At 48.4% G+C, this 23,120-nt stretch overlaps 1 protein-coding gene across 2 annotated transcripts; it reads right to left on the minus strand.

Moving 5' to 3' along the window:
• Positions 1-951: 951 nt before the first annotated feature.
• On the minus strand, positions 952-18,767 carry LOC137352739 (fish-egg lectin-like). Of its 2 annotated transcripts, none has more exons than XM_068018498.1 (4): positions 18,643-18,765; positions 10,796-11,023; positions 7,266-7,605; positions 952-1,058 (listed from the first exon to the last, which is right to left on the minus strand). In XM_068018498.1, exons 1-4 carry the CDS (start codon positions 18,689-18,691, stop codon positions 1,040-1,042), a joined length of 636 nt encoding a protein of 211 aa, XP_067874599.1. In that variant the 5' UTR covers positions 18,692-18,765; the 3' UTR covers positions 952-1,039. The 2 variants fall into 2 exon arrangements, with proteins under 2 accessions (XP_067874599.1, XP_067874598.1); XM_068018497.1 differs by lacking the exon at positions 952-1,058 and adding an exon at positions 1,863-1,944 and having other exon boundaries at positions 18,643-18,767.
• Positions 18,768-23,120: the final 4,353 nt, after the last annotated feature.

Genomic DNA, 23,120 nt, shown 5'->3' on the forward strand with positions numbered 1-23,120 from the left:
ACATATATTAATACACAGGGCCCTGTTCTTTGCAGACAGAAAGAACATGTACAAACATTGCGCCTGTTTCAGATGAACAAAATAAGTGACAGCCCTTCACTGGTTCATTCCTCAGGATAATGCCTTGACAAAAATGAGTCAAGCTGCCTGCTTTAAATTTCAAACAAAGCTTGGCAGTTAACTGTCAGCCACCATAAACTGGTACATTCTCCATGGCAATGCCTCATCCAATCAGAGTTCACTTGCCAACCAATCAGCACTCTCTTCTCATGCAGTATAAGTTGTTGTTTTCTCTTACATTGGTCATTCTTGCGGGTGTCATGATGAGTGCAAGATGAAAAGCTCCGACAACATGTCTCTATTTTCAGCAATATTCAAGTTCTGTACGACTAACTGACTAAATGTCCCTTTAGGGAAGGGAATGAGACTTCCTCACCTCATCTGGGCCTATATGTAACTCCAGTCCAAAGTGGTTGACCTTTAACCTGTCTCTCATGTGGCCAAGCAAGCCCCGCAGTTGTGTCAAACCCACCTGAATAACAGTTCATAGAGAAGGCCCTACCACCACCTTCTCAAGGGGCGACTTGGGGACAGGAAAACACATGCTAGTCTCACCAGAGTGATGCTCACATCCTGAGAATGAACAGGGGTAAACAATGTCTTCTTGCATGTTTATTTTTGGAACTGTGAAATGGGTTTTAGCCGTGAAGAACCATACCTGCGATAGACGAGCCCAGCACGGCTTACTGCGTAGACAGACCCATCCGTCCCAACCTCGACCACCACAAATCGACCGGATACCCTCAGCCAGCGCGACCCAGTACAAAAATTCGCATGGACGTTCAGTCGGCAGTATATCAAACCTTGTGCGGTGATGCCCCAGCAACTCTGCGGTCCGCATGAGTAATATCTCATCCTACCGTTGATTTGCCTGTAGGCTGGGCTGCGGTAATCGGCTGCTCTGACTGCTGATTGTTTGTCGGCACAAAAGATATTGCTGTGTCTGTTAACTCCAGCTACAATCTGGTCCCCACCAGCATCAATCTGTGTCAGCTGTCCTGTCAGGAAGAAACGCATCTGGATGAGAAGATTACATTGTTTTGACACCACTGTGCCATGTCAGTATGTTGAACATGGGGCAGGAATCACGGCACATTCCATTTGTACAGAATGGTCTATTTAATCAGCACACTACAGCAAACAGTCTACAGAGTCTATTTAAACAGCACTGCAGCAAACAGTCTACAGAGTCTATTTAAACAGCACTGCAGCAAACAGTCTACAGAGTCTATTTAAACAGCACTACAGCAAACAGTCTACAGAGTCTGTTTAAACAGCACTGCAGCAAACAGTCTACAGAGTCTATTTAAACAGCACACTACAGCAAACAGTCTGCAGAGTCTATTTAAAAAGCACACTACAGCAAACAGGCGAGAGTCTATTTAAACAGCACTACAGCAAACTGTCTACAGAGTCTATTTAAAAAGCACACTACAGCAAACTGTCTACAGAGTCTATTTAAACAGCACTGCAGCAAACAGTCTACAGAGTCTATTTAAACAGCACTACAGCAAACAGTCTACAGAGTCTATTTAAAAAGCACACTACAGCAAACAGTCTACAGAGTCTATTTAAAAAAGTCTCTATGAACCACGGCGAAAACAACTCACAACAAAACTACAGCAAAATTTCCAGATTAAAGCAGGGTGATTTCTCCAGCAAAATTCAGTGAATGGAGGATAGTTACAAATTACTTGTGTAAATTCATTGCCAGTCTTTTACAGTGGTGCTGTCTCCAGGCATGATTGATGGGGCAATTAGCCAATCATCTCCATTCTGGCTGGGGATTGTGGTGTTACGATGTGCAGCCTACATTTTTATGATGAGAACAATAACCAGACTTCAGAAAGTACTTTGGGGGCTGTGAGTTGTATTTGCAACATCCTGCGGTCAAGAAACAAAGTACTTAGAATTAGAATTAGAATATTACAGCGCAGTACAGGCCCTTCGGCCCTCGATGTTGCGCCGATCATCTGACCTACACTATTCCATTTACATCCATATGTCTATCCAATGACCACTTAAATGCCCTTAAAGTTGGCGAGTCTTGCAGAGACAAGGCGCCTTTCCACACCTCAGGACATGCCAAAGCATTTTGCAGACAATTAAGTACTGTTGAAATGTCATCATTGTTGTAATGTAGGAAAAGCAGCAGCCAAATTGCGCACAGCAAGATCCCACAAACAAAAATGAGATAATTGACCAGATAAGCTGTTCTGGTGACTTTGGTTGAGGGTTAAATGTCTTGTGATGAAACATCTGCTGTTCTTCGAATTAGCAGCCGTGAGAATGTTTACACCCACCTGAGAGGAAAGACCAAGGATCTGGATTTAGCTTCGAAGCAGAAAGACGACACCTCTGACAGTGCAGCACTCCCTCAGTACTGACCCTCTGACAGTGCAGCACGCCCTCAGTACTGACCCTCTGACAGTGCGGCACTCCCACAGTACTGACCCTCTGACAGTGCTGCACGCCCTCAGTACTGACCCTCCGACAGTGCGGCACTCCCTCAGTACTGACCCTCTGACAGTGACCCTCCGACAGTGCGGCACTCCCTCAGTACTGACCCTCCGACAGTGCAGCACTCTCTCAGTACTGACCCTCTGACAGTGCAGCACTCCCTCAGTACTGACCCTCTGACAGTGCAGCACTCCCACAGTACTGACCCTCTTACAGTGCAGCACTCCCTCAGTACTGACCCTCTGACAGTGCAGCACTCCCTCAGTACTGATCCTCTGACAGTGCAGAACTCCCTCAGTACTGATCCTCCAACAGTGCAGCGCTCCCTCAATACTGATCCTCCAACAGTGCAGCGATCCCTCAGTACTGACTCTCCAAAAGTGCGGCACTCCCTCAGTACTGACCCTCTGACAGTGCAGCGCTCCCTCAGTACTGACCCTCTGACAGTGCAGCACTCCCTCAGTACTGACCCTCCGACAGTGCAGCGCTCCGTCAGTACTGACCCTCCGACAGTGCAGCACTCCCTCAGTACTGACCCTCCGACAGTGCAGCACTCCCTCAGTACTGACCCTCTGACAGTGCAGCACTCCCTCAGTACTCACCCTCTAACAGTGCAGAACTCCCTCAGTACTGACCCTCCGACAGTGCGGCACTCCCTCAGTACTGACCCTCTGACAGTGCAGCACTCCCTCAGAACTGACCCTCTAACGGTGCAGCACTCCCTCAGTACTCACCCTCTAACAGTGCAGAACTCCCTCAGTACTGACCCTCCGACAGTGCGGCACTCCCTCAGTACTGACCCTCTGACAGTGTGGCACTCCCTCAGTACTGACCCTCTGACAGTGCAGCACTCCCTCAGTACTGACCCTCTGACAGTGCAGCACTCCCTCAGAACTGACCCTCTAACGGTGCAGCACTCCCTCAGTACTCACCCTCTAACAGTGCAGAACTCCCTCAGTACTGACCCTCCGACAGTGCGGCACTCCCTCAGTACTGACCCTCTGACAGTGCGGCACTCCCTCAGTACTGACCCTCTGACAGTGCAGCACTCCCTCAGTACTGACCCTCTGACAGTGCAGCACTCCCTCAGTACTGACCCTCTGACAGTGCGGCACTCCCTCAGTACTGACCCTCTGACAGTGCAGCACTCCCTCAGTACTGACCCTCTGACAGTGCGGCACTCCCTCAGTACTGACCCTGGGAGAGTCCTCCTGGATTACAGGGCTCAAGTCTCTGGAGTGTGGTCTCAGTTGAACTGGATTTTAAAGGGAGATGATTGGTCCAGGCCGTTGGGAGTAACTCAGTTGCTTTTATTAAGTCATGTCAAGTGTAATTCTCACCACAGTTAACAGGAGGAATGGGGGCTGGTGACATTGAACAATTCACAAACGTTAAACCCCATCCCAATCTGCCTGCATCCCACCCACTTCCAGCTTTTTTCCGAGGCTCTCCCATAAGGCAGGCTGGTGCTTTGAATATCATGATGAGGCTCCCAGGAGGAGTCTCATTCCAACATGGGGGAGAATATCAGGCTGAGTTTGGAAGCTATCCTCTTCAGCACTGTGCTGGGCTGGCTCCACGACAGTGTTATCACAGTGCTGAACGGTCTGGTGGCTGGTGTCTCAGCTTTCACTGTAGGACAGGCCGAAACCACCCGACCTCTGATTGCTGTGGTGAATGCTCAGACTGGGGTCTGTGGGATCTCGGCTTCTTGTCCTCTCTGCATCCTGCGCTCCACCGACACACTCATGTTGCAGATCACAAATTCACCATCACAGCTCCCATACCTGCGCCACTTACTCCCCAGTCCTGCCTGACTGAAACCAACTCCCAAAGCGCTCCCAAATACTGGCAGACACTTTGCAATAGCAGAATTCTGAAAAAAGTTACCTCGCCCGCACGTTACCTTGCCTGGCCCCTTTACATACTCGAGTGCTGGCTTCCTCTCCAGCTGAACACTCCATTATTGGTGAGCGGGACACAACTTCATTGAGTGGAACCTGCACGCTCCAGATTCGTGCAATGGGATTCACACCAACCGTCTCGGGAGCACAGGGTTCAGCTGCTTCGGGTGCACGTACTGGGCGGCCACTCGAAGGCCCGTCTCATGAGGGTGCACCAGACAGGCCCGACTGAGAGCAGCTGGCGGCGGAATGTGCACCCCCAGTTGGGTGATCCACTTCAGTGGCACTACAGCAATGAACTTCCCACTTAATGTTTGTGTGAGGGAGGGAGAGTCTGTGTGTGTGTGTTAGCGAGAAATTGTGTGTGTGTGTTAGAGAGAGAGAGAGACTGTGTGTGTGTGTGTGTGTGTGTGTGTGTGTGTTAGAGAGAGAGAGACTGTGTGTGTGTGTTAGAGAGAAATTGTGTGTGTGTGTTAGAGAGAGAGAGAGACTGTGTGTGTGTGTGTGTTAGAGAGGGAGAGAGAGACTGTGTGTGTGTGTTAGAGAGAGAGAGACTGTGTGTGTGTGTGTGTGTGTGTGTGTGTGTGTGTGTGTGTGTTAGAGAGAGAGAGACTGTGTGTGTGTGTTAGAGAGAAATTGTGTGTGTGTGTTAGAGAGAGAGAGAGACTGTGTGTGTGTGTGTGTTAGAGAGGGAGAGAGAGACTGTGTGTGTGTGTTAGAGAGAGAGAGACTGTGTGTGTGTGTGTGTGTGTGTGTTAGAGAGCGACTGTGTGTGTAGAGAGAGAGAGAGAGAGAGAGAGGGAGAGACTGTGTGTGTGTGTGTTAGAGAGGGAGAGAGAGACTGTGTGTGTGTGTGTGTGTGTGTGTGTGTGTGTGTGTTAGCGAGAGACTGTGTGTGTGTGTTAGAGAGAGGCTGTGTGTTTGCGTGTGTGTGTTTGAGAGAGAGAGAGAGACTGTGTGTGTGTGTGTGTGTTAGAGAGAGACTGTGTGTAGAGAGAGAGAGAGAGGGAGAGACTGTGTGTGTGTGTGTGTTAGAGAGGGAGAGAGAGACTGTGTGTGTAGAGAGAGAGAGACTGTGTGTGTGTGTGTGTTAGCGAGAGACTGTGTGTGTGTGTGTTAGAAAGAGGCTGTGTGTGTGTGTGTGTTAGCGAGAGACTGTGTGTGTATTAGAGAGAGGCTGTGTGTGTGTGTGTGTGTGTGTGTGTGTGTGTGTGTGTGTGTGTGTGTGTGTGTTAGCGAGAGACTGTGTGTGTGTGTGTGTTAGAGAGAGGCTGTGTGTGTGTGTGTGTTAGAGAGAGAGAGGGAGAGACTGTGTGTGTGTGTGTGTGTATGTTAGAGAGGGAGAGAGAGAATGTGTGTGTCGAGAGAGAGCGAGAGAGAGATAGAGAGAGACTGTGTGTGTGTGTGAGAGAGAGAGAGGGAAACTGTATGTGTGTGTGTGTGTGCTAGAGAGACAGATAGTTTTTGTGTGAGAAAGGGGCACTGTGTGTCTGTGTGTGTATGCATACGTGTTTGAGTGACAGTGCAAGGGAGAAATTGTTCAGTATGTGAGAGTGTTTGATTTCAGTAGTGAAGTTTTCTATAACCTTCTCCCTCTGGTGTGTCTGATCTGTCATGTACTGATTATATTAGTGGAGTAGTAATATAGAGAATAGGAATTCAAATCCAACCAACTGCAGTTTGTGAATCTGAACTCATCCAATCTGAAAATAAAATCTGCTCTCAGTAAAACAGGACCATGAAGCTATTGGGTGGTTGGAAGAACCCAACTGACGAACATCCCTTTACTGTTGCTGAAAATAGGGACATTGTCAAAGCTTTTCATCTTGCACTCATCAGGACAATCCGCAAGAATAACCAATGTCAGGGAAAACAGCAAATTATACTGCATGAGAATGGAGCGCTGATTGGTTGGTAAGTGAACTCTGATTGGATGAGGCGTTGCCATGGAGAATGTACCAGTCTATGGTGACTGACAGTTAACTGCCAAGCTTTATTTGAAATTTAAAGCAGGCAGCTTGACTCTGGTTGGTCAGCGTAATGTGCTAAGAACCTACACTGACAACCAATTTAAGATTGTCAGTAGGGCCTGCAGTATGGCTCAATTGCGCGTACGGGATGCGACATATATTAATACACAGGGCCCTGTTCTTTGCAGACAGAAAGAACATGTACAAACATTGCGCCTGTTTCAGATGAACAAAATAAGTGACAGCCCTTCACTGGTTCATTCCTCAGGATAATGCCTTGACAAAAATGAGTCAAGCTGCCTGCTTTAAATTTCAAACAAAGCTTGGCAGTTAACTGTCAGCCACCATAAACTGGTACATTCTCCATGGCAATGCCTCATCCAATCAGAGTTCACTTGCCAACCAATCAGCACTCTCTTCTCATGCAGTATAAGTTGTTGTTTTCTCTTACATTGGTCATTCTTGCGGGTGTCATGATGAGTGCAAGATGAAAAGCTCCGACAACATGTCTCTATTTTCAGCAATATTCAAGTTCTGTACGACTAACTGACTAAATGTCCCTTTAGGGAAGGGAATGAGACTTCCTCACCTCATCTGGGCCTATATGTAACTCCAGTCCAAAGTGGTTGACCTTTAACCTGTCTCTCATGTGGCCAAGCAAGCCCCGCAGTTGTGTCAAACCCACCTGAATAACAGTTCATAGAGAAGGCCCTACCACCACCTTCTCAAGGGGCGACTTGGGGACAGGAAAACACATGCTAGTCTCACCAGAGTGATGCTCACATCCTGAGAATGAACAGGGGTAAACAATGTCTTCTTGCATGTTTATTTTTGGAACTGTGAAATGGGTTTTAGCCGTGAAGAACCATACCTGCGATAGACGAGCCCAGCACGGCTTACTGCGTAGACAGACCCATCCGTCCCAACCTCGACCACCACAAATCGACCGGATACCCTCAGCCAGCGCGACCCAGTACAAAAATTCGCATGGACGTTCAGTCGGCAGTATATCAAACCTTGTGCGGTGATGCCCCAGCAACTCTGCGGTCCGCATGAGTAATATCTCATCCTACCGTTGATTTGCCTGTAGGCTGGGCTGCGGTAATCGGCTGCTCTGACTGCTGATTGTTTGTCGGCACAAAAGATATTGCTGTGTCTGTTAACTCCAGCTACAATCTGGTCCCCACCAGCATCAATCTGTGTCAGCTGTCCTGTCAGGAAGAAACGCATCTGGATGAGAAGATTACATTGTTTTGACACCACTGTGCCATGTCAGTATGTTGAACATGGGGCAGGAATCACGGCACATTCCATTTGTACAGAATGGTCTATTTAATCAGCACACTACAGCAAACAGTCTACAGAGTCTATTTAAACAGCACTGCAGCAAACAGTCTACAGAGTCTATTTAAACAGCACTGCAGCAAACAGTCTACAGAGTCTATTTAAACAGCACTACAGCAAACAGTCTACAGAGTCTGTTTAAACAGCACTGCAGCAAACAGTCTACAGAGTCTATTTAAACAGCACACTACAGCAAACAGTCTGCAGAGTCTATTTAAAAAGCACACTACAGCAAACAGGCGAGAGTCTATTTAAACAGCACTACAGCAAACTGTCTACAGAGTCTATTTAAAAAGCACACTACAGCAAACTGTCTACAGAGTCTATTTAAACAGCACTGCAGCAAACAGTCTACAGAGTCTATTTAAACAGCACTACAGCAAACAGTCTACAGAGTCTATTTAAAAAGCACACTACAGCAAACAGTCTACAGAGTCTATTTAAAAAAGTCTCTATGAACCACGGCGAAAACAACTCACAACAAAACTACAGCAAAATTTCCAGATTAAAGCAGGGTGATTTCTCCAGCAAAATTCAGTGAATGGAGGATAGTTACAAATTACTTGTGTAAATTCATTGCCAGTCTTTTACAGTGGTGCTGTCTCCAGGCATGATTGATGGGGCAATTAGCCAATCATCTCCATTCTGGCTGGGGATTGTGGTGTTACGATGTGCAGCCTACATTTTTATGATGAGAACAATAACCAGACTTCAGAAAGTACTTTGGGGGCTGTGAGTTGTATTTGCAACATCCTGCGGTCAAGAAACAAAGTACTTAGAATTAGAATTAGAATATTACAGCGCAGTACAGGCCCTTCGGCCCTCGATGTTGCGCCGATCATCTGACCTACACTATTCCATTTACATCCATATGTCTATCCAATGACCACTTAAATGCCCTTAAAGTTGGCGAGTCTTGCAGAGACAAGGCGCCTTTCCACACCTCAGGACATGCCAAAGCATTTTGCAGACAATTAAGTACTGTTGAAATGTCATCATTGTTGTAATGTAGGAAAAGCAGCAGCCAAATTGCGCACAGCAAGATCCCACAAACAAAAATGAGATAATTGACCAGATAAGCTGTTCTGGTGACTTTGGTTGAGGGTTAAATGTCTTGTGATGAAACATCTGCTGTTCTTCGAATTAGCAGCCGTGAGAATGTTTACACCCACCTGAGAGGAAAGACCAAGGATCTGGATTTAGCTTCGAAGCAGAAAGACGACACCTCTGACAGTGCAGCACTCCCTCAGTACTGACCCTCTGACAGTGCAGCACGCCCTCAGTACTGACCCTCTGACAGTGCGGCACTCCCACAGTACTGACCCTCTGACAGTGCTGCACGCCCTCAGTACTGACCCTCCGACAGTGCGGCACTCCCTCAGTACTGACCCTCTGACAGTGACCCTCCGACAGTGCGGCACTCCCTCAGTACTGACCCTCCGACAGTGCAGCACTCTCTCAGTACTGACCCTCTGACAGTGCAGCACTCCCTCAGTACTGACCCTCTGACAGTGCAGCACTCCCACAGTACTGACCCTCTTACAGTGCAGCACTCCCTCAGTACTGACCCTCTGACAGTGCAGCACTCCCTCAGTACTGATCCTCTGACAGTGCAGCTCTCCCTCAGTACTGACCCTCTGACAGTGCAGCACTCCCGCAGTACTGACCCTCTTACAGTGCAGCACTCCCTCAGTACTGACCCTCCGACAGTGCAGCACTCCCGCAGTACTGACCCTCTGACAGTGCAGCACTCCCTCAGTACTGATCCTCCGACAGTGCAGCTCTCCCTCAGTACTGACCCTCTGACAGTGCAGCACTCCCGCAGTACTGACCCTCTTACAGTGCAGCACTCCCTCAGTACTGACCCTCTTACAGTGCAGCACTCCCTCAGTACTGACCCTCTGACAGTGCAGCACTCCCTCAGTACTGATCCTCCGACAGTGCAGCACTCCCGCAGTACTGACCCTCTGACAGTGCAGCACTCCCTCAGTACTGACCCTCCGACAGTGCAGCACTCCCTCAGTACTGACCCCCTGACAGTGCAGCACTCCCTCAGTACTGACCCTCCGACAGTGCAGCACTCTCTCAGTACTGACCCTCTGACAGTGCAGCGATCCCTCAGTACTGACCCTCCGACAGTGCAGCACTCCGTTAGTACTGATCCCCTGACAGTGCAGTTCTCCCTCAGTACTCACACTCCAACAGTGCAGCTCTCCCTCAGTACTGACCGTCCGACAGTGCAGCTCTCCTTCAGTACTGACCCTCTGACAGTGCAGTTCTCCCTCAGTACTGACCGTCCGACAGTGCAGCACTCCCTCAGTACTGACCCTCCGACAGAGCAGCACTCCCTTAGTTCTCACACTCCGACAGTGCAGCACTCCCTCAGTACTGACCCTCCGACAGTGCAGCGATCCCTCAGTACTGACCATCCAACAGTGCAGCACTCCCTCAGTACTGACCCTCTGACAGTGCAGCTCTCACTCAGTACTGACCCTCCAAAGGTGCAGCACTCCCTCAGTACTGACCCTCCGACAGTGCAGCATTCCCTTAGTACTGGCCCTCCGACAGTGCAGTGCTCCCTCACTACTGACCCTCCGACAGTGCAGCACTCCCTCAGTACTGACCCTCCGACAGTGCAGCACTCCCTCAGTACTGACCCTCCGATAGTGCAGTGCTCCCTCGGTACTGACCCTCCGGCAGTGCAGCACTCCCTCAGTACTGACCCTCCGACAGTGCAGTGCTCCCTCAGTACTGACCCTCCGACAGTGCAGTGCTCCCTCGGTACTGGTGTTGGATTACGAGGCACAACTCTGTGGAGTGGGATTCAATCCTGTGACTTTCTGATTTACAGGTGAGAGTTCTACCCACTGAACCGCGGCTGACACCTTTAGTTGGGTGTCAGGTCGTGAGAATTGAGGTATTTTTAACTGACCTGTGAAGCACAAATCTATCTCTATAAGTGTGAGCCCCCTGTAATTAAAATAATCCCAAGGCTCCTTGAGATATGCAAGTTAATATTAACCAGATCTGTCGTCCGACAGGAGTCAGATAGCTTACCCCCTAGTAGAGCCCAGGATCCTGCAACCATTCTGTAAAGGGTTTGATCTCTGCCGACTCCCCAAACTCCTGCAGCACCCACCGTGACGTGTGCAAGCTTTCCAGGTACTCTGGCCCAAAAGCTGCCCCTTCTGGTGAAAACATTTCCCAAGCGATCCACCGCAAATACCTGACCATTGCTGGCATCAATTTGCTTAATTCGCCCATTTTCACGATTGCAAATGAGAGCTGGAGAGATAGACAAAGAGAGAGATCAATGAATAAAATCCTTGCCAAATGGCAGAGAAGGAGGGGGTCTCGATAATGTACTGCCCATCGCCTCGAGGAGGTTACACAAACTCGGGTTGTATTCCCCGCAATTTAGAAGGTTCGCGGCTGATTTGATCGAAGATTTTGAGATATTGAGCGGAACTGTTAGGGTCGATGGAGAGAAACTATTCCCGCTGGTTGGGGAGTCTCGGACTCGGGGGCCGAGTCTAAAAATTAGAGCCAAAAAATAATGGCCAGACCTTTTCAGGAGTGAAATTCGGAAACACTTCCACACACAAAGGGTGGGAGAAGTTTGGAATTCTCTTCCACAAACGGGAATCGATGCGAAATCCGAGATTGATAGATTTTTGTTAACCAATGATATTAAGGGATGTGGGAAAGGCAGGAATACGGAGTTAGATCACACATCGGCCATGATCTTATTGAATGGGGGGAAGAGGATGGAGGGGCTGAATGGCCTCCCCCTGCTCCTGTCCTCTGAAGGAAAGCCACAGAATTACAGAATAATACAGTGCAGAAGAGGCCCTCCGGCCCATCGAGTCTGCACCGATACATTAAAACACCTGACCAGCCTACCTAATCCCATTTCCCAGCACTTGGCCCATAGCCTTGAATGTTATGAAGTGCCAAGTGCTCATCCAGGTACTTTTTAAAGGATGTGAGGCAACCCGCCTCTACCACCCTCCCAAGCAGTGCATTCCAGACCGTCACCACCCTCTGGGTAAAAAAGTTCTTCCTCAAATCCCCCTTAAACCTCCCGCCCCTCACCTTAAACTTGTGACCCCTCGTAACTGACCCTTCAACTGAGGGGAACAGCTGCTCCCTATCCACCCTGTCCATGCCCCTCATAATCTTGTGCACCTCGATCAGGTCACCCCTTAGTCTTCTCTGCTCCAGCGAAAACAACCCAAGCCTATCCAACCTCTCTTCATAGCTTAAATGTTCCATCCCAGGCAACATCCTGGTGAATCGCCTCTGCACCCCCTCCAGTGCAATCACATCCTTCCTATAATGTGGCGGACCAGAATTGCACACAGTACTCCAGCTGTGGCCTTACCAAAGTTCTGTACAACTCCAACATGACCTCCCTGCTTTTGTAATCTATGCCTCGATTTTTAAAGGCAAGTGTCCCATATGCCTTTTTCACCACCCTATTAACCTGCCCTCTGCCTTCAGAGATCTCTGGACAAACACACCAAGGTCCCTTTGTTCCTTGGAACTTCCCAGTGTCAGGCCATTCATTGAATGTGTCACATTACTCCTTCCAAAGTGTATCACCTCACACTTTTCAGCGTTAAATTCCATCTGCCACTTTTCTGCCCATTTGATCATCCCGTCTATATCTTCCTATAACCTAAGACACTCAATGTCACTGTTAACCACTCGGCCAATCTTTGTGTCATCCATGAACTTACTGATCCTACCCCCCACATAGTCATCTATGTCGTTTATATAAATGACAAACAATAGGAGACCCAGCACAGATCCCAGTGGTACGCCACTGGACACTGGCTTCCAGTCATTAAAACAGCCGTCTGTCATCACTCTCTGTCTCCTACAGCTAAGCCAATTTTGAATCCACCTTATCAAGTTACCTTGTATCCCACGTGAATTTGCTTTCTTGATAAGTCTCCCATGTGGGACCTTGTCAAAGGCTTTGCTGAAATCCATGTAAACTACATCAACTGCACTACCCTCATCGACACACCTGGTCACATGCTCAAAAAATTCAATCAAATTTGTTAGGCATGACCTCCCTCTGACAAAGCCATTCTGACTATTCCTAATCAAATTTTGCCTCTCCGAGTGGTGATAGATTCTCTCCTTCAGAATTTTCTCCAATAGTTTCCCTACCACTGATGTGAGACTCACTGGCCTGTAGTTCCCTGGCTTATCTCTACAACCTTTCTGAAATAGTGGGACCACATTAGCTGTTCTCCAGTCCTCTGGCACCTCCCCCATGGCCTGAGAGGAATTAAAAATTAGGGTCAGAGCCCCTGCAATCTCCACCCTCGCCTCCCACAGCATCCTGGGACACAAATCGTCCAGACCTGGAGATTTGTCCACTTTTTAGCCTTCCAAAACCTCCAATACCTTGTCACTCCCGATGACAATTTGCTCAAGAACCTCACAGTCTCTCTCTCTGAATTCCATATCTACATCCTCATTCTCTTGGGTGAAGACAGATGTGAAGTATTCATTCAACACCCTACCAATGTCCTCTGGCTCCACCCACAGATTTCCCCCTTGGTCCCTCATGGGTCCTACTCTTTCCCTGGTTATCTTCTTCCCATTGATATACTTATAGAATATCTTGGGATTTTCCCTACTTTTACCAGCCAGAGCTCTCTCATATCCCCTCTTTGCTCTCCTATTTGCTTTCTTAAGCTCCATCCTACACTTTCTGCCTCCACTAATGCTTCCATTGATTTGCTCTCCTTGTATTTGCTAAAAACCTCTCTTTTCCTTCTCATCATACCCTGAATGTTTCTGGTCATCCATGGTTCTCTGGGTTTGTTGCTCCTACCTATTACCCTAGAGGGAACATGTTGGGCCTGTACCCTCCCCATTTCCTTTTTGAATGCCCCCCACTGCTCTTCTGTAGATTTCCCGACAAGTAACTCTTTGCAGTCTACCTTGGCCAGATCCTGCCTTATTTTACTAAAATTTGCTCTCCCCCAATCCAAAACCTTTTTTTGCAACTTGTCTATTTCTTTCTCCATAATAAGCTTAAATTGTACCATGTTATGGTTGTTATCACCAAAATGCTCCCCCACCAACACATCAACCACCTGTCCGGCTTCATTCCCCATAATTAGGTCCAGCACTGCACCCTCCCTTGTTGGATCCTCTACATATTGAGCTAAAAATTTCTCCTGTATACATTTTAAGAACTCCACTCCATCTAAGCCCTTAACACGATGACTATCCCAATTAATGTTGGGAAAGTTGAAATCACCTAATACAAATACCCTAATATTTTTACACACCTCTGCAAATTGCACACATATTTGCTCCTCAATTTCCGGCTGACTATCTGGGGGTCTATAATAAACACCGAGTAATGTGGCTGTCCCTTTTTTATTCCTCAACTCTACCCATAAAGCTTCATTTGATGGCCCCTCCAAGATATCATCTCTTCTTACTGCGGTAACTGACTCCTTAACTAATATTGCAACACCCCCTCCTCTGTCTCGCCTGAAGATTCTATATCCCGGGATATTGAGCTGCCAATCCTGCCCCTCCCTCAACCATGTCTCCGAGATGGCTACTATATCACAATTCCACGTGTCAATCATTGCCCTTAACTCATCCGTTTTACCTGTAATACTCCTGGCATTAAAGTAGAGGCCTTCCATCCTGGTCTTACTCCCTTGAAACTTACTTCCGCTGTATTCCCTCTGACTTGTTTGCTTTCCTGTGCTTAGCTGTGCCCCTATTCTGCTAGGAGTCTGCGTCCCCTCCCCCTGCCAAGTTAGTTTAAACTCCTCCCAACAGCACTAGTAAACCCGCCAGCAAGGATGTTAGTCCCCCTCTGGTTCAGATGTAGACCGTGCCGCTTGTACAGGTCCCACCTTCCCCAGGAACGGTCCCAGTGGTCCAGGAATCTAAAACCCTCCCTCCTACACCAACTCTTAAGCCACGCATTCATCTGTGCTATTCTCCTATTTCTATACTCGCTAGCACATGGCACTGGGAGTAATCCAGAGATTACAACCTGAGAGGTCCTGCTTTTTAGTCTACTGCCCAACTCCCTGAATTCTTGATGCAAGACCTCATCCCTTTTTCTCCCTATGTCATTGGTACCAACATGTACCATGACCTCTGCCTTAATACCCTCCCCCTTCAGGATGCCCTGCAGCCGTTCAGTGACATCCCGGACCCTGGCACCAGGGAGGCAACACACCATCTGGAGTTACATTGACGGCCACAGTAGCGCCTATCTGTTCCCCTGACTATAGAATCCCCTATTACTATTGATCTTCCTCTCTTTCCCCCTTCCTGTGCAGACAGGCTGCTTGTGGTGCCAGAAGCTTGGCTCTGTCCACACTCCCTGGAGGAACCAGCCTCATCGGCCTCCAAAATGGAATATCGATTTGCAAGCAGGACCCCAGGGGACTCCTGAACTACCTGCCTGTTTCTCTTGGACTGCCTGGTGGTCACCCATTCCCTTCCTTCCTCAAGTCCCTTCAGCTGCGGTGTAACCACCTCTCTATACGTGCTATCCACAATGCTCTCAGACTCGCGGATGCTCCGCCGTGTTTCCAGCCGCCGTTCCAGCTCTGAAACCCGAGCTTCCAGGAGCTGCAGCTGGACACACTTCCTGCACACATGCTGGTCCCGGGGACTGGAAATCTTCCCGGATTCCCACATGCAGCAAGAGGAGCAAACCACGGCTTCAAGCTCTCCTGCCATGACTAAACCCTTTAAATTTAAAACTATGGAAGATTATAATTAAAAAAACAATTAAGTCTTGCTAAAACAATTACTTACAATTCAATCCACTTTGAAAAATACCCAGTCAGCTGTGCTCTTTTGAAGCTCTCGGCTCCCCTCACTCTGAGGGCAAGGAGGAAATGAAAGGAGCTCCTCGCTCCCTCGTCACCGAACGTCCTCAGTTACCAAACTTCCACTATAGCAATCTAATGCAACCCAAGTCATCACTCCAAGTCGAGGTAACATCATGGGAGTTGCAGTTGCCAACACTCCAGGATTGCCCTGGAGTCACCAGGAATTGATTATTGGTCCTCAGGATAGTGCAGCAAGTAAAAACACACGAGAGAGGAAAAAACATCGGACATTTAAAAAAAACTGTTTTTTCCCTCATTTTCTTCAAACACATTGGTTTTTGACTGATAGAAATATTGGAAATGGGGGAGAAAAGGTTGTGTTACAGGCAGTCGAGGATCATCCAATCGGGTCAGAAATCGTCTGCTCGCTTCCAATTGGCGGAGCCACACGAGGATTGACGTGTCAGGTAACCAATGACGGGAGAGTGGGGGTGGGACATTTGTTGGGCAGGAGGCCATGTGATATAAGCCAGAGTTGGCAACACCCCCCCTCCCTCCTATCTGGGGTGACACCCTGAATCAACAAGGCATGGGGTTTGATTCTCAATTCCCCATCTGTTCCTGGTCCTTTTTGAAGCATAAAACAGTTTCTTAAAGACGACAAAAACCACGGGGTGGGGGGGGGAAATCCTCAAATTGGGAAGGGGGAAAAGTCATCGTCTGTGTGTGAGAGAGTCATAACAAACACTTCAATCCAGTTCACCCCAACATAGGATCATAGAAGGTTTAAGGCACAGAAAGAGGCCACTTGGCCCATCGTGTCTGTGCCGGCCAAAAAACGATCCACCTATTCTAATCCCACCTTCCAGCATTTGGTCCGTAGTCCTGCAGATTACGGCACTAGAGGTGCACTTTCCAGACTCCTTTTGAATGAGTTGAGGGTCTCTGCCTCAACGACCCTTTCAGGCAGTGAGCTCCAGACCCCAATACCCTCTGGGTGAAAAAGCTTTTCCTCATCTCCCCTCTAGTTTTTCTACCAATCATTTTCAATCTATGCCCCCTCGTCACTGACCTCTCTGCTCAGGTGAATAGGCCCTTCACCTCCACTCTATTCCAGCCTCTCAAAATTTTGTACATTTCAATCAGATCTCCCCTCAGCCTTCTCTGTTCCAAGGAGAACAACCCCAGCCTATCCAATCTTTCCTCATAGCTGCATTTTTCCAATCCTGGCAACATCCTCGTAAATCTCCTCTGTACCCTCTCCAGTACAATTACATCCTTTCTGTAATGAGGTGACCAGAACTGCACACAGTGCTCAAGTTGTGGCCTAACCAATGAGTTGTACAGTTCCAGCATAACCTCTCTGCTCTTGTATTCTATACCTCGGCTAATAAAGGAAAGGATTCCATATGCGTTCTTAACCACCTTATCGACCTGTCCTGCTACCTTCAGGGATCTGTGGACATTCACTCCAAGTTCCCTCACTTCCTCTACACCTCTCAGTATTTTCCCATTAATCGTGTATTCCTTTGCCTTGTTTGATCTCCCCAAATGCATCACCTCACACTTCTCCAGGTTGAATTCCATTTGCCACTTTTCTGTCCATCTGACCAGACCACCAATATCTTGAGCCGACAGCTATCCTCCTCACTATCGACCACATGGCCAACCTTAGTGTCATCTGCAAACTTCTTGATCATGCCCCCTACTTTTACCCCCAAATCATTAATATACACCACAAAAAGAGGGACCCAGTACTGAGCCCTGCTGAACACCACTGGAAACAGCCCTCCAGTTGCAAAAACACCCGTCAACAATTACCCTTTCTTTCCTGCCACTGAGCCAATTTTGTATCCACCTTGCTGCATTTCCCTGGATCCCATGGGATTTTATTTTTTTAACCAGTTTGCCATGTGCGACCTTGTCAAAAGCCTTGGGAAAATCCATGTAGTCCACATCAACTGCACTACCCTCATCTATCTTCCTTGTTACTTCTTCAAAAAATTAAATCAAGTTGGTCAAACAAGATCTTCCCTTAACAAATCCATGCTGACTATCCTTGATTAACCTGTGCCTTTCTAAGTGACAGTTTTTCCTGTCTCTCTGAATAGATTCCAATAACTTGCCCACCACAGAGGTTAGACTGACTGGCCTGTAATTATTCGGTCTATCCTTCGCTCAATTTTTAAACAGAGGTACAACGTTTGCAGTTCTCCAATCCTCCGGCATCACACCTGTATCCAGTGAGGACTGGAAAATGATGGAAAACATTTCCCCCAAATAACTGGTTAGTTGCAGCAAGGAACCTCGGAGGCAGATACCACAATGAGGATGATATTTAGACCTTTGAGAGAGAGTGAGTGAGAAAGCAAGAGAGAGTGAGTGAGGGAGACAGTGAGGGAAAGTAAGTGAGAGACAGTGAGGGACAGTGAGTGAATCAGTGACACAGAGTGACTGAGAGACAGTGAGTGAATCAGTAAAAGGCAGTGAGAGAGAAAGAGAGACTGCAAGGGAGAGACAATGAGAGAGTGTGTGTGTGTGTGAGAGAGAGTGTGTGAGACAGAGAGACAGTGACTGAGTGATAGTGAGAGAGTGTGTGAGAGAGAGAGAGTGTGTGACAGAGACAGAGAGACAGTGAATGAGTGAGAGTGAGAGAGTGTGTGAGAGAGAGAGTGTGTGACAGAGACAGAAAGAGACAGTGAATGAGTGATAGTGAGAGAGTGTGTGAGAGAGAGAGTGTGTGAGGGAGACAGTGAGGGACATTGAGTGAATCAGAGGCAGTGAGAGAGAAAGAGACCGTAAGTGAGAGACAGTGAGAGAGTGTGTGAGAGAGCGAGACAGTGAGTGAGTGACAGTGAGTGAGAGAGAGAAAGCAAACCTGAGAAAACATGTCCTGAGAGACAGAAAGTCTCAGATGAAAGCTTCATCAAACTGTTGGTCCAACAGATACAAAACGAAGAAATATTCTGGGTATCTGGGGTTCAGTGGATGACTTTCCCTGAGCAGACTGTTTACAATTTGACACTGAGTATTAAGAGAACTCCATGTTTAAGGTTTAAAACTCACCCCTGGAGACTCCTGCAAAAAGCAGGAACAGAAAGATACACACTCTCATTGTCTGGTGGTGTGTTGTGTTTCTTGATGATCCAACTGATATAGTGACTCGACTCAAGGCTGCAGGTTAATTTAATGGGAAGCAATGGTGTAAAGGATCTGAATTACAAATTCCCAACGGTGTTATGGATTACAAAACTCCCAACAGCTTTTACAATGTCCCAATGACTTGGTGAGTTACAAAATCCCCCACATAATTGTGACTTACAAAACTCCCAATGGCTTAGAAAGAAGGAAAGATGTGCATTTATGGTGTAGGTGTATTTACAGAAACATGGTTAAAACAAGGCCAGGAATGGATTCTTAATATTCCTGGTTACAAAATATTCAGGAGTAATAGAGAAGGAAAAAGAGGTGCTGGTTTGGAGTGTCTTTCTTTTCTTCTTTGGCCTCCTTGTCTCGAGAGACAATGGGTAAGCGCCTGGAGGTGGTAAGTGGTTTGTGGAGCAGCGCCTGGAGTGGCGATAAAGGCCAATTCTAGAGTGACAGGCTCTTCCACAGGTGCTGCAGAAAAATTTGTTTGTCGGGGCTGTTACACAGTTGGCTCTCCCTTTGCGCTTCTGTCTTTTTTCCTGCCAACTGCTAAGCCTCTTCGACTTGCCACACTTTAGCCCCACCTTTATGGCTGCCCGCCAGCTCTGGCGAACGCTGGCAACTGACTCCCACGACTTGTGATCAATGTCACAGGACTTCATGTCACGTTTGCAGACGTCTTTAAAGCGGAGACATGGACGGCCGGTGGGTCTGATACCAGTGGCGATCTCGCTGTACAATGTGTCTTTGGGGATCCTGCCATCTTCCATGCCGCTCACATGGCCAAGCCATCTCAAGCGCCGCTGACTCAGTAGTGTGTACAAGCTGGGGATGTTGGCCGCCTCGAGGACTTCTGTGTTGGAGATACGGTCCTGCCACCTGATGCCAAGGATTCTCTGGAAGCAGCAAAGATGGAATGAATTGAGACGTTGCTCTTGGCTGACGTACGTTGTCCAGGCCTCGCTGCTATAGAGCAAGGTACTGAGGACACAGGCTTTATACACTCGGACTTTTGTGTTCCGTGTCAGTGCGCCATTTTCCCACACTCTCTTGGCCAGTCTGGACATAGCAGTGGAAGCCTTTCCCATGCGCTTGTTGATTTCTGCATCTAGAGACAGGTTACTGGTGATAGTTGAGCCTAGGTAGGTGAACTCTTGAACCACTTCCAGAGCGTGGTCGCCAATATTGATGGATGGAGCATTTCTGACGTCCTGCCCCATGATGCTTGTTTTCTTGAGGCTGATGGTTAGGCCAAATTCGTTGCAGGCAGCCGCAAACCTGTCGATAAGACTCTGCAGACACTCTTCAGTGTGAGATGTTAAAGCAGCATCGTCAGCAAAGAGGAGTTCCCTCATGAGGACTTTCCGTACTTTGGACTTCACTCTTAGGCGGGCAAGGTTGAACAACCTGCCCCCTGATCTTGTGTGGAGGAAAATTCCTTCTTCAGAGGACTTGAACGCATGTGAGAGCAGCAGGGAGAAAAAAATCCCAAAAAGTGTGGGTGCGAGAACACAGCCCTGTTTCACACCACTCAGGATAGGAAAGGGGTCTGATGAGGTGCCGCTATGTTGAATTGTGCCTTTCATATTGTCATGGAATGAGGTGATGATACTTAGTAGCTTTGGTGGACATCCAATCTTTTCTAGTAGTCTGAAGAGACCACGTCTGCTGACGAGGTCAAAGGCTTTGGTGAGATCAATGAAAGCAACATAGAGGGGCATCTGTTGTTCAGGGCATTTCTCCTGTAACTGGCGAAGGGAGAACAGCATGTCAATGGTGGATCTCTCTGCTCGAAAGCCACACTGTGCCTCATGGTAGACGCACTCGGCCAGCTTCTGGAGCCTGTTTAAAGCGACTCGAGCAAAGACTTTCCCCACTATGCTGAGCAGGGAGATTCCACGGTAGTTGTTGCAGTCACCTCAGTCACCTTTGTTTTTATAGAGGGTGATGATATTGGCATCGCGCATGTGCTGAGGTACTGCGCCCTCGTCCCAGCACAGGCAAAGCAGTTCATGGAGTGCTGAAAGTATAGCAGGCTTGGCACTCTTGATTATTTCGGGAGTAACGCCGTCCTTCCCAGGGGCTTTTCCGCTGGCTAGAGAATCAATGGCATCACTGAGTTCCGAATTTGTTGGCTGTTCGTCCAGCTCATCCATGACTGGTAGAGGCTGGGCTGTATTGAGGGCAGTCTCAGTGACAGCATTCTCCCTGGAGTACAGTTCTAGGTAGTGCTCAACCCAGCGGTCCATTTGCTTGCGTTGGTCAGTGATTATGTCCCCTGGTTTAGATTTGAGGGGGGCGATCTTCTTAATGGTTGGCCCAAAAGCTCTCTTAATGCCATCATACATTCCTCTGATGTTTTCGGTGTCTGAGGCCAGCTGAATATGACTGCATAGGTGTTGCCAGTAGTCATTTGCGCAGCGCCTGGCTGTTCTTTGTGCAGTGCTTCTGGCTGCTTTAAGTGCTATGGATGTTAACTCGCTGGGAGCTTTCTTGTAGTTCAACAGTGCAACTACTCGTGTTGATGCGCGGGTGGCCCTTCTGATGGAATGATGCAACTTCTTTGGTCTGAGTCTAACCTTGCTGCACACCAGGGAGTGGTCGGTGTCGCAGTCCGCACTGTGGAAGCTGCGTGTGATTTGAACACTGTTTAAGGAGGCTCGCCTTGTGATGATGAGGTCTAGCTGGTTCCAACGACGCGATCTTGGGTGCCTCCATGAAACCTGGTGACGGGGTTTAGTGTGAAAGAACTAGTTGGTGATACAGAGGTTATGATAGGTACACACCTCAAGCAGTCTCTGTCCATTCTCATTCGTCCTTCCAACGCCATAGCGCCCAAGGCAGGAGGGCCATGAGTCATGGTCGGCCCCAACCCTGGCATTAAAGTCCCCCAGTTTGGAGTGTATATAGCCCGTATCAAACAGAAACTGGGCAGGTGGGAGTGACGCTCCATCACCATTGCGGATAAGAACCTGGTCATCAGGTATGAGTCTCTCTCAGTGTTATGGTACGTGGCGCAGTTCTGGCCCATCCCCCACTCCTGCTCCGTGGCGGTCACCCGAGTCATCTTCCGCTTTATCTGGAGATTCAAAATGGACCATGTCTGCAGGGACACCATGTACAAATCTAGAGTAAAGGTGGGGGGAGAAATGTACCAACTTTGCCCTCATCCTGATGACAATCTTCGTGTGCGGCTGCAACAAGCTGCACGTAGCACCCCAGTATGTAAGCACCAAGTGTCACTATGTGCTGAGGTTCTATCTGTCCCCGGTGTTGCGAAGGATGGGGCTGGTCACATTGCCGCGGAACACTCCATTCAGTTGGACTGTGCCATACCACCTGGCCCTTGTGGAAAGGTTTGCACGGAAAAACACCTTTGACCACCAATCCATCAGGCAGTGGTCTGCACGGAATGTCCTCAAGACCCAACGGGAAAAGGAGATGGTGGATCCGGTCAGATGGTTCCTCGAGCAGACTGCCAAAGTCATTTGGCGGAATGCCTCATCGCCAGAACTTTCAAACAAGCACCAAGACGTAGCTTGGCTGGTGGTGAGAAGGGCCCTCCCCTTCAGATCCTTTCTGCACGCCCAGAGTCTCACCACCTCCACACGCTGCCCTCGAGGTGGCTGTGGTGGGGAAGAGACAGGTGCCCACCTCCTTCTGGAATGTGTCTTCGCAAAGCAGGTCTGGAAAATGATGCAGTGGGCTTTTGTTGAGGTTCATCCTGAGCAGCTCGGTAACAGGCGTCTGTGCTCTACGGGCGGTTCCCAGGGATGCATACTGAGATAAACATCAACTGCTGCTGGAATACCAATTACTACAATTGTATAGAACCTGGGTTAGACTGCACCTGGAGTACTGTGTGCAGTTTTGGTCCCCTTACCTTAGGAAGGATATTATTGTCATAGAGGGAGTGCAATGAAGATTCACCAGACTTGTTCCCGGGATGGTGGGACTGTCCTATGAAGAGAGATTGGGGAAACTGGGCCTGTATTTTAGATTAAATTAGAGATACAGCACTGAAACAGGCCCTTCGGCCCACCGAGTCTGTGCCGAACATCAACCACCCGTTTATACTAATCCTACATTCCCAACAAACATCCCCACCTGTCCCTATATTACCCTACCACCTACCTATACTGGTGACAATTTATAATGGCCAATTTACCTATCAACCTGCAAGTCTTTTGGCTTGTGGGAGGAAACCGGAGCACCCGGAGAAAACCCACGCAGACACAGGGAGAACTTGCAAACTCCACACAGGCAGTACCCGGAAGCGAACCCGGGTCCCTGGAGCTGTGAGGCTGCAGTGCTAACCACTGCGCCACTGTGCCGCAGTTTTGAAGAATGAGAGGTGATTTCATTGAAACCTACAAAATACTGAAAGGGATAGACAG

The sequence above is a fragment of the Heterodontus francisci genome, chromosome 39 (genome assembly GCF_036365525.1).
Source record: "Heterodontus francisci isolate sHetFra1 chromosome 39, sHetFra1.hap1, whole genome shotgun sequence".
Lineage (NCBI taxonomy): Eukaryota > Metazoa > Chordata > Chondrichthyes > Heterodontiformes > Heterodontidae > Heterodontus > Heterodontus francisci.

Bases quoted from the DNA above. Each gene is read 5' to 3' on its own strand.
- LOC137352739 (XM_068018497.1), bottom strand. From the start codon at position 18,691: ATGAGAGTGTGTATCTTTCTGTTCCTGCTTTTTGCAGGAGTCTCCAGG. The intron at 11,024-18,642 runs GTGAGTTTTAAA...CTATCTCTCCAG, and splicing joins TTTTGCAGGAGTCTCCAGGG to CTCTCATTTGCAATCGTGAA. The intron at 1,945-7,265 runs GTATGGTTCTTC...TCTTGACCGCAG, and splicing joins GCTGGGCTCGTCTATCGCAG to GATGTTGCAAATACAACTCA.